This window comes from Anguilla anguilla, chromosome 13 (assembly GCF_013347855.1).
Source record: "Anguilla anguilla isolate fAngAng1 chromosome 13, fAngAng1.pri, whole genome shotgun sequence".
NCBI lineage: Eukaryota > Metazoa > Chordata > Actinopteri > Anguilliformes > Anguillidae > Anguilla > Anguilla anguilla.
In genome coordinates this window covers 34,853,854-34,868,665 of record NC_049213.1, presented here as the reverse complement: position 1 = coordinate 34,868,665, position 14,812 = coordinate 34,853,854, and the positions used below count along the sequence as shown (strand labels likewise).

The 14,812-nt window shown below is 46.6% G+C and overlaps 2 protein-coding genes across 7 annotated transcripts in view; one reads left to right on the top strand and one right to left on the bottom strand.

The window, feature by feature from the left end:
* The window catches only part of LOC118211238 (filaggrin-2-like), a 36,285-nt gene extending 35,717 nt beyond the window's left edge, over positions 1-568 (top strand). For all 6 annotated transcript variants that reach the window (XM_035388295.1, XM_035388292.1, XM_035388291.1 and 3 more), the window contains one exon: positions 182-568. In XM_035388295.1, the coding sequence (XP_035244186.1) occupies positions 182-324 (143 nt within the window). In that variant the 3' untranslated portion in view covers positions 325-568. The remainder of the gene's footprint in view (positions 1-181) is intronic.
* A 5,062-nt stretch (positions 569-5,630) lies between these two features.
* Positions 5,631-14,009, bottom strand: LOC118210870 (tumor necrosis factor receptor superfamily member 9-like). Its single transcript, XM_035387337.1, has 8 exons — positions 13,002-14,009; positions 11,742-11,965; positions 8,886-9,005; positions 8,509-8,646; positions 8,131-8,203; positions 7,647-7,732; positions 7,062-7,226; positions 5,631-5,800 (listed from the first exon to the last, which is right to left on the bottom strand). Exons 2-8 carry the CDS (start codon positions 11,872-11,874, stop codon positions 5,676-5,678), a joined length of 840 nt encoding a protein of 279 aa, XP_035243228.1. The 5' UTR covers positions 11,875-11,965; positions 13,002-14,009; the 3' UTR covers positions 5,631-5,675.
* Between the last annotated feature and the right edge of the window lie 803 nt (positions 14,010-14,812).

Sequence of the window (14,812 nt, the reverse complement as noted above, 5' to 3'; positions counted from 1 at the left end):
GCAATTAGGTTCTTCACAAATGTTGGGTGTGTGAAATGTTGATAGTCTGGATAAGGTTGGGAGATGCCCAGAACTGCTCTGTGGCATCTTGTGGAGTTTTTATGTGAGTGTGACTCATAAAATATGCAGATTTTTTCAATTTTGGGCCCGTTCCCCATTTAATTTTCCTTTTTGTCCCTAGCTCTCTCGACCAGTCCCTCTTCTCCCTCCGGTCTCCATGACTACACGCCGGAACCCACCTTCGTCCCGCCCACCAAGCGGCAGAGCGACAAATCGACGCGCTCCAAAGCCAAAGAGAAGAAGGAGAGCTGTAAGCAGCAGTGACTCCGCACCCCCCCCCCCCCCACGCTTCTACAGAGCCCCGCCCCTGCTACAATGCCACGCCCACATTTATGAAACTCCATCTTGCACTTCCCTCGACACCCCCCCCCCCCCCCCCCCCCCACCGGAACATCGGTGGCACCTCTTCTGGGTCTGAGGTCAACGATTGGCCGGGGGAGCAGGAAGTGAAGGTGGAACAGGAAAGGCTGAAGAGGTGCAGAATGCCGGTCCTTGGTCCCCCCCCCCCCCCCCATACAGCATGCTGTGCTGCCATTGGCTGTCGAATCTGATCCTTCGAGCGCATCGTAGTAGTCCTCCATTTTGTGAATGAGGGGAGCCACATGCATGAATTCCCAACCAGCACTTACTCCTTCTAATTCTTCATTGGGGATGAACTTTTCTTGTTGTTGTGGGGAGAAATAGACACTGACCACTGACCCAAGATGTGGGGGGTTGGTCTCAAAAGGGAACAGTTGACAATCGCAAATTTTTTTGCAATTATTATAATTTTTTTCTGTATGTTTTTTTTTTTTTTTTTTGGTTAAGCGATTTTACTGCAGCTGTGTAGTTCTGCAGAGATTCTTTTCAGACAGCAGGGTACTGTTCCTTTTGTGTTTCTTTGTTATTTAGAGGGCTTAAAAATCACCCTGAGCTTTGGTCCATTGCCCTGTAGGCTCCCCGTTCCTGCCTGTCTGAAAGGTGCAGTTCCCTCACAGCTGGACTGCGGCTGTATCTCCCTGTCTCGGTGGACAGGTCCCTCTTGCTTTCCAGTCTCTGCGTGATCTCTGCTGTAGCCGTGTGCCTTGATATTCCTGCCCCCCCCCCCCAACCCTAACCCTAACCCTAACCCCCCAGGACACACTGCTTCGCTGTGTAAACCTGGCCGCTGTAGGTTCAGTTAGCACAATCCTAAATGCGGTAAACCAATGGCAAACATAAATCATTAACATAGCATTTGGGGGGGGGGGGGGTGTGATTCGAATGTAATTATTCCTCAAGATGTTCGGAACGTTCTAGTGGCCTTTGTCAGAGCAGTGTCTTCAGTTAATGGGGTAAGAGGGGGTGGATGTGGATAACGGATTTTGGGGGGCAAAGTTTCTCATTTTGTGGGACAGTCTGGTGACAGCCTCGCTAATATCGCTAATTTCGCTCCCGCGTTTCGTCGGGGCTGCCGAGGCGACGGTCGCCGTCGTTCTGAATCTTCTAATTTTCACACCTACGACCTCAAAGTTCCGACGTGTCTTCCCTCTGTGGTCCTCACGTGCACGGGTGATTCACCCAGCTGGGGCGTCGCCACAATGAGCAAGTGTGTAGAGTGACTACGCGGTTCTTAATGCCGAATTCTTGATTCAAGGCAGTCGGGTTTAATTTAGAAACCGTTTCTGCTCTTGCGCCACGTTATACCCAGAATCTGCATCCGTGGCAGTCCTTGATCCCTCGAAAGTTTGCTGTTTACTGAAATTAATAAGAAAAATGGAGTATCTTGTATTAGTCAGCGTTCAGGACACGGCAAAATAGTATTACACACACACACCAGTGGATGTGTGCGTTTGTGTGCATTCTCTATGCATGTATAAATATCAATTTAATGTTTCTTTGCTTTGTCATCCTGATTTATATTATTTTATAAATACTTGCCATAGGTTTATATGTTAAACCCTGTAACTGTTTATTTTTATATCAGAACCTGCTATATTTGTGTATGATAGCTTAGAAATGTTTTCTCACTTACCACAGTTGCTATGGGTATGTTTTTGAAGTAGACATTCAGCCATTGGCCACAGTAAGGCTTTTTTTATTTTTTCCAGTAGATTAATTTTACTTTGAGACACTCTTATGGTTTTGGAATTGGGACTGAAATACTTTGGTCTGGAATCCCTCGTTTGTTTGAGCCAAATCCATCTGTTCACGCTTGATCTTTTGTTTTATTTTAAGACTTAAGAAAATGAGTCGTTTTTACTTTCCAGGATGGACCTGAATGAAACTCTACTGGATTCACCTCATTTGCAGTGAAAGTTGATTTCTTTCAAACAACCTCACCTACAAAAAAAAAAAAAAACCATTGCATTTTGGACCTTTACTAAATTAACAGTCAAATAAAAAGGATCCAGTGTGTACCCAAAGGGATTATACCCTCACTTTTGAAACTGGGAATGTCAGTGGGTAATTAGTGGAAAGCCCAGTTCGCCGAGTTCCCCCCCAGTTCTAAATTCTAAATTCTGTTGGCATCATTGTTTACATTCTGAGAATGTCCCGGCCGTGTCCTGGCACCTGCTGCCCTCAGATCTTCCTCTTGGAGAAGCACAGGCAAACGTGAAGCGTGTGGTGTTCTAGAAGTAAACCTCGGCGCCCCATTCATTTAAAACTTTCACGAGGAGAATGATGTGATCATGTGACCTGGAGAAGAGCCATGTAATCTGGCTCTTCAAACCCCCCCCCCCCCCCAAATCCCCCAGCTATTTCTCTCTCCATATCATTTGCTTTATAGCTTCTTTTTTTTTTGTTTGTTTTATACCCAATGCTAAAGTTAACTCCTGCTATCACAGGACTGACTCCCAGGTGTGAGCAGAAGCAGAAACAGGAGCCCAGAGGGATATGGTGCCTGCTTCATATTAGACAACAGTGGAATCACAGAAACCCCATTAACCCCATGTGAAGCGGTTTTCATTGTTTGAATAGTACATGGGGGAAGAGAAATCTCAGTTGAATAAATTGGGAATGTGTGTTCATACGGCTATGCTGGCATTGCAGGTAGTTGTGATCTGCACGGTTTTTGAATTATGTTTCATCCTCACAGATCTCCATTCCATTATTCTCTCTCGAAATAAAGTGCTGGTGCTTGAGACATGTCTGCGCGTGTGTGCATTTTAACGCTGTGTTGGGAAACGCAGCCTCTACGCTGGTTTAGTCGGACATGACGGGCCTGTGTACATCCGCCTCATACTGAATCCTCCTGGCGGGTGGGTGCAAGCCTGGTGCCCTTTTGCGATTTTTTACCCAGGAAAAAAAATTAAGTCAACCTCAACCTGAATCTTTGAGGATTAAGGATTGAGGTTTCATTAACAGTCCCAGGACTTAATTTATCATTTAAAGCAGTGTGCTGAAAGTGCAGCACACACTGGTGACCCACACACAGCCAGCCACCCCCCATAACCGGGCCAGTGTGTGTAAGCCTCGCACTCTGAGCCAGATCCATCCGGCCCACTTCCAGCGCTGGCACTGGCCACAGCAGTCTATGACTGGGGAGAGGATGTGGTTGGACGGTGGGCTGAGTTCCCACAGCTTAAAATAAGTGCCGGCACACCAGACCAAGTCAGTTCGTCAAAGAGCAAAAACGTAGCAGTGCTGGTCCTGCGTGCCGGGGGGGTACAGGTCCACTTCAATTTTAAAATATTTCATGAATCTCTTCCCACCCCCTGTACCTCTCCCTTCTTCCTCTTTCTCTTCCTTCCTCCCTCCCTCCCTTCCTTCCCCTCCCACCCCCTCTTCATTTTAAAGTGTAGCTCTTGACGGTGTGTTCCTAGGCACGCGCCCGGCCCGAGGAGAGCTGGGTCCGAGCGGCGCTGTCTCTGTTGTCTGAGTGGAGGCGCTCACCCCGGCGCTGTCCCGGCGCGGGTGGCTCTGTGTGGGTCACCGGTGTGTGCTGCACTTTCGGGCCGAGCAGAACTGGGGGATCTCCCGGAGGGTGAAACGGCACTGCTGACGTACTGCGAGCCGTAGGCTTGCCCACGACTTTTTTAAAATAGCCCTGATTTTCCGTCACTGCACACGTACTTCTGCAGTAGCCTAACCCCCCCCCCCTCCCCCACCCACTCCCCACCCCCCACACACACTCTCTGTCTGTCTCTCTCGTTCTTTCTCTCTCGCTCTCTCTACCTCGCTCTTTTTCTCTCCCTCTCTCCTTTCCTTCTGTTTCTCTCTTCTCAGCTTCTCTCCCTTGCCCCCTCTCTCTCTCTTCCTTTCTTTCCCCTCTGTCTCTCCTGCTCTTCTCCTCTCTCACTCTATCACTCCCTTTCTATCTCATGTCCCCTAGTACAGTACACGTTGAAAACAAAGATTGTTTTTTTTCTGACTTGGGGAAGTCACCCTTTATCCACGCAAACACCTCTCATTAAAGGAAGCACAACAAACACTTCAGCCACTAACTGAATCCTTCACTTTTAATATTACAACAATAAAAAATACATTTGTTTTAAGTCATAAATTATCCTTCATTCCAATGGAACCTTTTTTTCTTTTTTTTTTTTTTTAAGAAACATCAAACATTATTTCAATTGTGTATGTTTACAAAATACACGGCGTGATATTTTCAGACAAAATTCAAACGTTCTGTAGCACAATGAACATAACTTTTAACATTGACCACAGAGTTAAAATCAGGAAGTATACTGTAGTAGCTGACAACCAGTGTTCACAGTGCCATATTTAATGTCATTTACACAGGCATTGTACTCATATCAGTAACAGCCTCATACGACAGTCAATTTTACAAGCTTGACATTGCAAAGGAATCCTTAAATTTGTCCTGTATGAGGTAACATTATTCTCTGGTCATTTGTGTATTTAGAAATTTAGATAATTGCTTTCTAGAAGACTAAAAATTAAATAAGACCGTTCAGCTTCCAAGCTTATTCTGGTGTGTGTGGTCCACTGCTGTGTTTTTAAGACAGGCAATTTGTCTTTTGAATGAGACGATGTTAATTAAGTCAAGTGACGTACCCACTCACACATTGCTTTGTATGGAAAGCTATAGTAATATAAATGATTTTAAACAATTCAGCGATTCCCGGGGAAAATGCCATATAAACCAGTCCTGGATGTATGTAGAGTGCATGTGAGGATAGCTAACGACACAACGAAAAAGCACATTGTTGCATTATAAATAATTCTCTGCAAAATCAGAATCTGCAGTTTCCACGGAGGACCTGAAAGGACATTGACAATGACAAAAGCCATTTGTGGCCCACGGTAAATCTGTTTACAAGTAGACAAGTAGACAATGAATATATTAACATGAAATAATTTTCTAGCATAAAATAGAAATTAAAAATAGAATGTCACAGTGAAACTCGCGGTTCCCTTCCCATTAAACCCGATGGCCGATGTCCGGCAGCGGCTGAAAGATTTCCTGCGAAAGCGTCGTTTCTGTAGCTCCTCCCACTCAGGGGCCCTGCAAGTGAGCAGCTTAGTGAAGCAGAGTGCGTGCGACGAATGTTCCAAAACACTGCGGTTACCGCGAGGACGCGCCGACCCCTCACCCCCCCCCCCCCCCGCCCTACCCCTGGGCACCGCACCCCCCTACCCCGCTACAGTCAGATAGGGGGGCTGGGTGTGAGGGTGGGTTCTGGTGCCCCTCACACTGTGAGGAGTTTGACTTCGGATTCGAGGGAGGCCACAGACTCCAGGCTGCTGCCCTGCTCCTGTTGGGGGAAACAGCAGGTGCTCTCCTGCTCCACCAGACGCCTGAACTCCATCGAAACTGAGAGGGGGAGGGAGAGGGAGAGAGAGAGGAAAAGGGAAAAGGAGGGAGGGAGAGAGGGAGGGAGAGGGACAGGGGGATAGGATAAGACATTAATGGAACACTTCAAAATGTAGCCTTTTTTTTGCGTAGCGCCTTTAAAGGACACTGTAGTGCACTTAGTGTAAAGACAAAACCACGATACTTCTATTAAGGAAGACATGGGCTAAGGTGTGACTGGATCAAGAGACGTTTAGCCCAGGCTTAAAAGCAGCCGGGCTTGTAGTCTCAGGTTTTTGTGGCAGTCTGAGACTCCACGGCTTAGATGCTGCGACACTGAAGAAGGACAAGCCTGCACAGTCCAAGCCAAAGCCTGAAACCGCTAACACACATGCTACCCAGCTACAGTTCTGGAGGATCATGGTCCTGTAGGTTATGTGGCTGTGCTTAGACCACCAGCGTGCGCCCTCTGAGGTGGTGGTGATCCCTGCTTCAGTCAGGACTCCGTCAGAGGTGTGTTCAAGTTCAGCGAACGAGGCAAACGTCTGCAAACTATTTCAAACTTTTTTCCGTTAGCTTTGTGTTCGCGAACGTTTGCAAACGGTCTGAAAAGGTAGTTTGCGGCGAACAAAAATGGACGCTGCACTGAGGGAAATGTTCCCAGATGGGTATTTCAATTGAAGATGCCGTTAAGTGTGATCAGTTTTTTCAATAATGTTGTTTCTAACGCTGGCCAATGTTATTATTGTTCGCTAGCTAGCTATTGTTTTTTTTATCATCGATGATCACAGAAGCGGCTGTGAGTACAAACGCTCTCGTCGCCATGTCTGTTTATGTTTAATGCAAACAAGCAAAGTAAAAAGCCGTTCAAATTGAACCGTTCAAAGAAAACATGTTCGCCACGAACGTTCGCCTCTGTTCGCTGAACTTGAACGCACCTCGGGTTTGTTAACTCAGCTGGCTAAGCTCTCCGCTGAAATATGACCATGTCACACTGTGGCCCTGCGTGACCAGGGCCCTGTTTCACAAAGCAGGATTACTGAGTTAGCTGGATAACTGAGCTAGCTGGATAACTACACTGAGTAAAACCCGGAGCTTCTCCCAAATCTGGAACGTGGACTGAAGTTAAAAAAAAAAAGCTATTCCAAGTTTCACTCAGCGCAGTTATCCAGCAAACTCTGTAATCCTGCTTTGTGAAATACCCACCAGGGCTGTATAGCTCTAATCTAGAAGCTCCCACTCTGAGGTAGACAAAACTTGAGGAAGGTCAGCTGATGGAAACCTGTTACTGGCGTGTCTGTCGCGGGTTCCTTGGTGATCGTCTGCTTCTGCTGTTTCTTCATCATCTTCTTCTTCTTGTTCCAAATGATGAGGATGCAGACCGCTAATATGGCGAGGAAGATGGGAGACATGACCAGGATTGCCACCATCATCCCCTCTGTACGACCTGTGAAGACGATTCACACACAACGCACTCACGCGGTGTCGGCCAGCTGAAAATGATGCTCCACACAGGCAAAAGCATTGGACTCCATTTTGAAGATGTTCCCACCATGCCTCTTGGTTGAAGAGAGGAATACGGTTTGGAAATGGCTTTGGTATGTTATGGTCACTTGCAGTGCAGTCCTGTGACTTAATATTTGGGCATTGGGTTTCTCAAAAAAGAGGTGGGACTACGTGAGCTACTGCAGTTCCGCCTCTCTGTTGAGAAACCTAATATTCCGACGTTAAGTCACAGGACGGCACTTGAGGACTCGGGGGGGTGCCTTTTTAAAAACCGAAACTCTCCACAGGCGCCCATCGCGCTCGTCTGCGGAGCCGTTAAAGCCGAACCCGCGCGGGGCGGGAGTCTCCGTGACAACCGTACCGTTGCCGCCGTTTGGGAGGAAGTCGCAGACGATGTCGCTGACCGCGGTGCCCGGCTTCACGATCTTCTGCTCTGGCTGGGGGCACCTGGGGGGGCCGGGGGGGTGAGGGGAGGGGGAGGGGGGGGGAGAGAGAACGAAGGTGCGATGAGAGGCGTGCGTGGGCTTTCACAGAGACGACTTCATAAGGGGCAGAAACGCGATCCTAAAAAGGGAACCTTTAAGGCTGTTCCATGGGAAGGAAGAACTGACATTAATTTTCGACTGTAACACGAATTGGAAAAAAAAAAAGATAAATATTGTTTAGAAGGAAGGCAATTGAAATGCAAGTGTAGGGAAAGCTTTCAGTTGACTGCAGGTGAAGGTGCCAGTGCACTTTGTGAGGCAGATAAAATTTGCAGGACCTTCCACCAGAGCCTGTCCAGGGAACCATCACGGAAGAGTCTGGGATGTTTTGTTTTGTTTTGTTTTGGGAACTGGTCTCACCTGGTGCTCCACGGGACACACTGGCTGTGGATCTTGTGGTTGAAGGTCCCGGGCGGGCATGCCTGGCAGGTCCCTTGAGGGAGACGGAGCGAGAGAGAGAGAGAGAGAGAGAGCGAGAGAGAGACGGCTTTGAAAACCTCAGACTTTAATGCCAACCACACCCCCCCCCCCCCCAGCAGACTGCTTCCACTTCCTCTTTACTACAGCTCGTCTGATGCTGTCCTTGGCTGAGTTTGTTTCGTAATCAGGGCCAATCTATCTACAGGCCCGGGGGGGGGCTAACAGAGCTTTCACAAATCCCTGCATTGTTTTTTTTCAGCAGGCTACGGTGACCCGAGCACCCCGCCCCGCCCCGCCCCGCCCTGCCCCCATGCTTACCGTTGGCTACGGGCTGCTGCCCCGCTCCACACTCCTGGGAGCAGGAGGAGCACATGGCGTCCGCACAGCGGTACCCCGTCTTGCAGCCGCACACTGTGTCGGAGGTTCTGGTGCAGGCTTGCGTCTCCGTTCGCACACCTGTCGGGAGAGAGAGAGAGAGAGAGAGAGAGAAAGAAAGCGAGGGAAGGAGTTGGGGAGAAGGTTTTTTTTAATTAATTTTTTTTTTTTTAAAAGAGTGAGACAGGACTTTTTATTTCGACTTTCCACCCCGGCGTCTGCGCATGTGGGTAACGTCCCTGTGGAGGTGCGACTGCGTTTCTGTGCGCCTTGTGTTCCAGAGCCTTGTTCACGCCACCTTCCGGGTGAGGATAGCATACCTGTGCACTGAGTACACCTGCGGCAGGACTCCAGACCTGGGTCGCTGAGGTAGGTGCCTTCCCTGCAGGGCTCACACAGAGTCTTGGGATCTGGGCCACAGTTGCGGACCAAATGATTCCCTGCAATTAAAAACACACATCAAAGGCTTTATAGTGCACATAGCTGACTAAGCATATCCATCTAAATATTCTTAAAAGGGAGTCTATTAAATATTTTCTATGTTGCAGAAACCCCCCCTGGGTCTCTTTCCTGGTCTTTAAGGGTCACGTGATTGAAGTTTGGGACCCACAGAGCCCTAAACGTCACGTTTGAATGTACGTGAGTGAAAATGCACGTCCCGTGTATTTAAATGAGTTACTGGGGATCCATTCCCACACACAGTGAGAATTTCCCAATGAGTATCTCAGTCCCACACAATCCTTTAAAGTGGTTTTTTTGATGTCTCTCGACACCACAGAAAGTGGGCCAAACTAGCCTCAAAGACTTATCTGATATTGAGGTTGGAGTTATCATTTTTAAACCGTAAGTCATTTCCAGTCTCACTTCCGAAAAATAGATTCGGAGATGACGAGGAGATCTGCCGCCTATTTTTCTTTGTTGTCGTTTTAGATCAGCGCCTCTCTTGTCCTTAGACCTCGTAACCTTTTTCGCGAACGTACGACAGAACGTCTACACAGCACTGTACGTAGTACCCTACAGTAGGTGTGAGTGGAAAAGATCAGTCAGTTGTGACACACAAGTGGAGTAGCTTCATGGAACTGAAAGCTGAAAAAAAAAAAAAAAAAAGCTAATATGACCAAGCAAGTACACCTCAGCAAACTGTGAAAGCATAGTGTTCCGTCTTCGTGGCGAAGGAAGGCGAGTATAAGTTTTCTGTTGAAGTTGTTGAGCTGGGGGTAGTGTCACTGACAAACTGGGTAACTGCGGCATGTGTGTGGACTCAAATCACTAATGAAAAGTGCTTATCAAAATCACTCTTCAGAGATATGCCGTTTCGCAATGTTTAAATTTCTCTTTAAAAATAAAAAAATAACTGTAGAAAAGCTGTTGCCACTAAGGCCATGCCCTATCAAGGATCTGGCATCACAGGACTTGCATACAGTCACAAAAAATTACCAGCGTACTTTCCGTTGCTGATGTGTTAGTTCACGGTCTAGTGCAAGGGCACTTTTGTTTTTGGTTTTGGAACGCTCTGCCCCCCTGCTGGGTTCTGCCAAATCCGTGTCAACCTTGTTCATGCCATGACTCCTAAACAGGGAAGTCACGGTGTCACACCTCTGCATTCTTCCCATACCAGGCTCTGGAATTCTGAAGTTGTGTAAGTCGCTCTTATCCAGAGCGACTTACACAACTTTTTTTACATAGCATTTTACATTGTATCCATTTATACAGCTGGATTTTTACTGAAGCAATTTCGATTAAGTACCTTGCTCAAGGGTACAACGGCAGTGTCCTACCCGGGAATCGAACCTGCGACCTTTCGGTTACAAGCCCAGTTCCTTACCCACTGTGCTACACTCCGTCCTTCCAACAGTGCAGAAGTTGAGGAGCCATTACAATTATTCATGACATAACCACACATAGAATTACTACCTACTTGACTGCCAATTCACGCGATGACACTGAAACTTCACTCTTTCCCCCCCCCCCCCCATTTTTTAAAGCCAGTTTAGCTGAGAGGAATATATGCAGTAATGGAGCTGATTATTTTTGCTCAGCGTGTCACTATTGGACACTGGAGTGATCCTAAAATGTTTTGGCGTGAAGGGCTGTGTCACCAGAGTCCACATAACACACTTAACTGCCCCTTTTCTGAGTGTCTATAGCCTGTGTCCTCAAGGGTCTTTTCTTCCCCTCACACTCTGGAACTGGAGCCTGTTCGAATCCTTCATCGGTGTGGATCACAGATCTGAGTCAAATACGTCATTTGTTTCGGATTCAAATACTTTTCTGCGCTCTGTTGATCTTGCCTGGTGTAATTGAGCCTGCTAATACGACCAGAAGGCGGGGTTTACACTTTTCGAGAGTATTTCATTGCTTCCGATACACCAGACTACACCAGTAAAGCATAGAAAAAGTATATATTTGACCCAGGTCTGGTGGATCACAATACAATTGACCAGATTCAAGTACCAAATGGTGTGTGGAGTGTGCCTGTTGCACAGTACTTAACAATTCAACACAGGACTACTGTAATTACTGTGTTCACCTCTACATGGGAGAAGCACAGAAGCACTTTGAGCGTTCGGAAAAGTGCTATATAAATGCAATGATTCATTCATTCATTCATTCATTCATTCATTCGGAAGGCTGATTCCCACTGCGCACGCCTCTCTGGCCCCGTCTGTAACGCAGGTCTGTAAACGCGGGTCTGTGAAGCCCCGTCTGTAAACGCAGGTCTGTAAACGCAGGTCTGTGAAGCCCCGTCTGTAAACGCAGGTCTGTGAAGCCTGTGTGTGAAACGCAGGTCTGTGAAGCCTGTGTGTGAAACGCAGGTCTGTGAAGCCCCGTCTGTAAACGCAGGTCTGTGAAGCCCCGTCTGTAAACGCAGGTCTGTGAAGCCTGTGTGTGAAACGCAGGTCTGTGAAGCCCCGTCTGTGAATGCGGGTCTGTGAAGCCTGTGTGTGAAACGCAGGTCTGTGAAGCCTGTGTGTGAAACGCAGGTCTGTGAAGCCCCGTCTGTAAACGCAGGTCTGTGAAGCCCCGTCTGTAAACGCAGGTCTGTGAAGCCTGTGTGTGAAACGCAGGTCTGTGAAGCCCCGTCTGTAAACGCAGGTCTGTGAAGCCCCGTCTGTAAACGCAGGTCTGTGAAGCCCCGTCTGTGAATGCGGGTCTGTGAAGCCGCGCGGGCTTACCTGGCTTGCACAGTTGGCAGCACACATCACCGTCATCAGCGGAGGGGACCCATCTGGCGCACCCCTCTGTAGCCCCGCCGACGCGCTCCAGCAATCCCAGCAGGAGCAGGGCGACCCCCCAAACCACCATCATGACTAACCCGCTGTGGTGTGTCGCCAGCTATCCGCCCAATGGCACTGGAGAGTCTCGGGCAGCTCTTGGGCACCAGCCGTTACCGGGCAGCCTGAGGCGGGCAGAGGAAACGCGGGAGTTAAGTCTGCTGCGCTCGGGGTCTCGCCCACGGCTACCTTTCACACCCTGACGTGCGTGTGCGTGTGTGTGTGCGTGTGTGTGTGTGTGTGCGTCTGTGGCTGACTGTGTGACAGCAGCCAAAGCACCCCCCTCAGCCCCCGACTGCTCCCCTCCCACCTCCACCCACAAGATGTTCATGAGAACACTGGTGTGACACCAGGGGTGTGTGTGTGTCGGGGGGGGGGGGGGGGAGGCAATAATAATAATAATGAATAATAATAATAATAATAATAGTAATAATAATAATTCATTTTATTTCTGTAACACTTTTCAGGGTATTCAAAGACGCTTTACATAGCATAAGCTGAGTACGAGCTAAGAGATGAACGCTGCGATAGATCTGAAACAAGACCATTTCAATTTACGTAGCAATTAATGCCTCCCGTAGCTATGGAGTTATCCTCTCAGAAGAGAAATTATCATTTTGTTAGGTGGCTGAGCAGTTGGGTGAAAAGCAGTGCAGAATGATTCAGGGATGCTGTGGCCTATCACTCTGCGCCTTAGTGTTATTTTACTGAGAAAAAATGAAAGGCTAACTTTCATTACCAATCAGTCTGTAGAGTTTAATGTGGACAGAGCTTTAAACTGTAAACCACTTCCATAAAACACAAGGACACTGATTCCATTTACAGCTATCAAATTGCTCTATTGTGAATTTACTTGGCAATAAGTCGGTTATCTAACAGGCTGACACAATTTTGCAGAACTGTGTATAGCTCCTTTTTCAATTCCTCACATATTCCATACTAATAACACAGGTAGCCTACTTATTGTAGTTGGCTATTCTGAATTTGAGACGTGACTTCATATCTACGCAGGACGTACTTTAAAATCAGCTCAAATTCGCGCAATCGCGCCACATATAACGAGAGCGATTAAACTGCACTTGTCCTGATTTCATTTTTTTTTTTGTCATTAATTTATACAGCGAGCGCTATGGGCTTTAGTTAATGCGGAATCAAACTTACTCTTGCGCGAGATGCGGCTGTCTTCTCTCTGAAGTAAACCGGTGATGAGGATGTCGCCACGCACCTGCAAGCTCCGCAGAAGTTGTGAGTCACTTGGTCGCTTTGCTTACACTGTCGCCTTGAGGTTCTACGCGCTACTTTAGAGCACGGGCGTCGCGAGTAGCCTAGCAGGGGGGCGTGATTAAGTAGGCTAATGATTTTAGAACTATTTGGAAAGCCCGGCGTTCTAGTTGACAGCTTGATGGTGAATTTCCCGAGATGTTATTTAAGTCTGTATCGTTTTGGAGTGCTTTACCGGAATTAGCCTACCCCCCCCCCCACACAGTTCAGGATTATAGCTATAGGAAGAATAGTGGGTCGATTCACTTTTTAAAACTTCCCGTTGACACCCTCGTGGCTAATCCCCCATTCTGTTCATTCATGCAAACCGTCTCTGTCTCGTACCAGAAGTTACGATAGAATGTTTATCTCAAGTTGCATTGTTATAGCACGTGTCAGCTGTAGCCTACGTTAACGTATATCTGCACGGATAGGCTATGTTTTATTAGTATGAGTTAAAAAATAAATAAGAAAAACAGGAAATATTTCGGATCAAAATTTTACGTATTCGAATGAATATGGCTATTATGTTGCCCCTCTAATCAGAATGAAAACGAAACTCATTTCGCATGCTGTCAAATCGTACGCAATCTACGCAAACTATTTGGGGTTTTGCAGTTTTATTACTGGAAAAGTACAGTATGCAAATAATTTACAAATGCAGCCGTAGGCTGCATTACACGAGTTTTGCTATGATTTTGCTGCCAAATCCCAGAGCTTCAAATATCAATAGCTCGTTAGCGATAAACTCAACTGCTCTTATGCAAACACGTAACAACAACAAAAAGACAAGGAACTGAAAGCCTCTCTAGTAAGGGACTGTCTTGAAAGTGCAACTGTCTTTAGCGTCAATATTGTGAAACAGCTTTTTTAATTTACAGCTATGCAAATCCAAGTTCCCAAAAAATGGCCAGGGGACTCAGACGCAGGATCCCCCCTCCATTTACACACACACACACACACACACACACACACACACACACACACACACACACACATATATATACACCAATCAGCCACAACATTAAAACCACCTGCATTTTTCTGCTTTTTTCTGATTTAATATTTTATTTTCTCTGTTTGCAATCAAACAATTCACACATGGTCAAAGCACAGACTCAGAGCTTTTATTAAAGGGTACAATTTGTACTAGATTCAGCTGTAAATTATGCTGATACAGTATGGAACACTGTATTGGATAAATGGCTTTAGGTCATCAAGGGTATCAAATGAGCCTCAAACCACCGTGCTGCTACCAGATATGCAGTAGATACTACAAGCATTGTTTCTCCTGTTTATCCTAATTTTCTTGTTGAACTCAATGGAAAAAAATATGCAGAAGAAATAATGCTTGTCATATCTCCTGCATATAAAAATGCAGGTGGTTTTCATGCTGTGGCTGATCGGTGTATATATAAGCCAAGTTATATTAAATCTTCAACAGGCACTTTACATTTTTTCAATTTTTTTTTTCAGAGTTAAGACTATATGTAATCAAGGTACGACTATACTATAGGTACCATTTCACCACCAAAATACTGTTTTTATCATTAATGTCTTCAAAGACATTTTTCTGTGGTTAAGTTCTTCGTAATCAAGGGTTCATATATTTTAAATCCAAATAAATGACAAAATCACACATTTAGAATTTTCCCTTGGATGATAATCTCATGAATTTTGTTATTTTTCCATTGAAAACTTTTTTGTTCAAA

Bases quoted from the DNA above. Each gene is read 5' to 3' on its own strand.
- LOC118210870 (XM_035387337.1), bottom strand. From the start codon at position 11,874: ATGATGGTGGTTTGGGGGGTCGCCCTGCTCCTGCTGGGATTGCTGGAG. The intron at 8,647-8,885 runs GTATGCTATCCT...CTCTCCCGACAG, and splicing joins CAGGTGTACTCAGTGCACAG to GTGTGCGAACGGAGACGCAA. The intron at 8,204-8,508 runs GTAAGCATGGGG...GTCTCCCTCAAG, and splicing joins GCAGCAGCCCGTAGCCAACG to GGACCTGCCAGGCATGCCCG.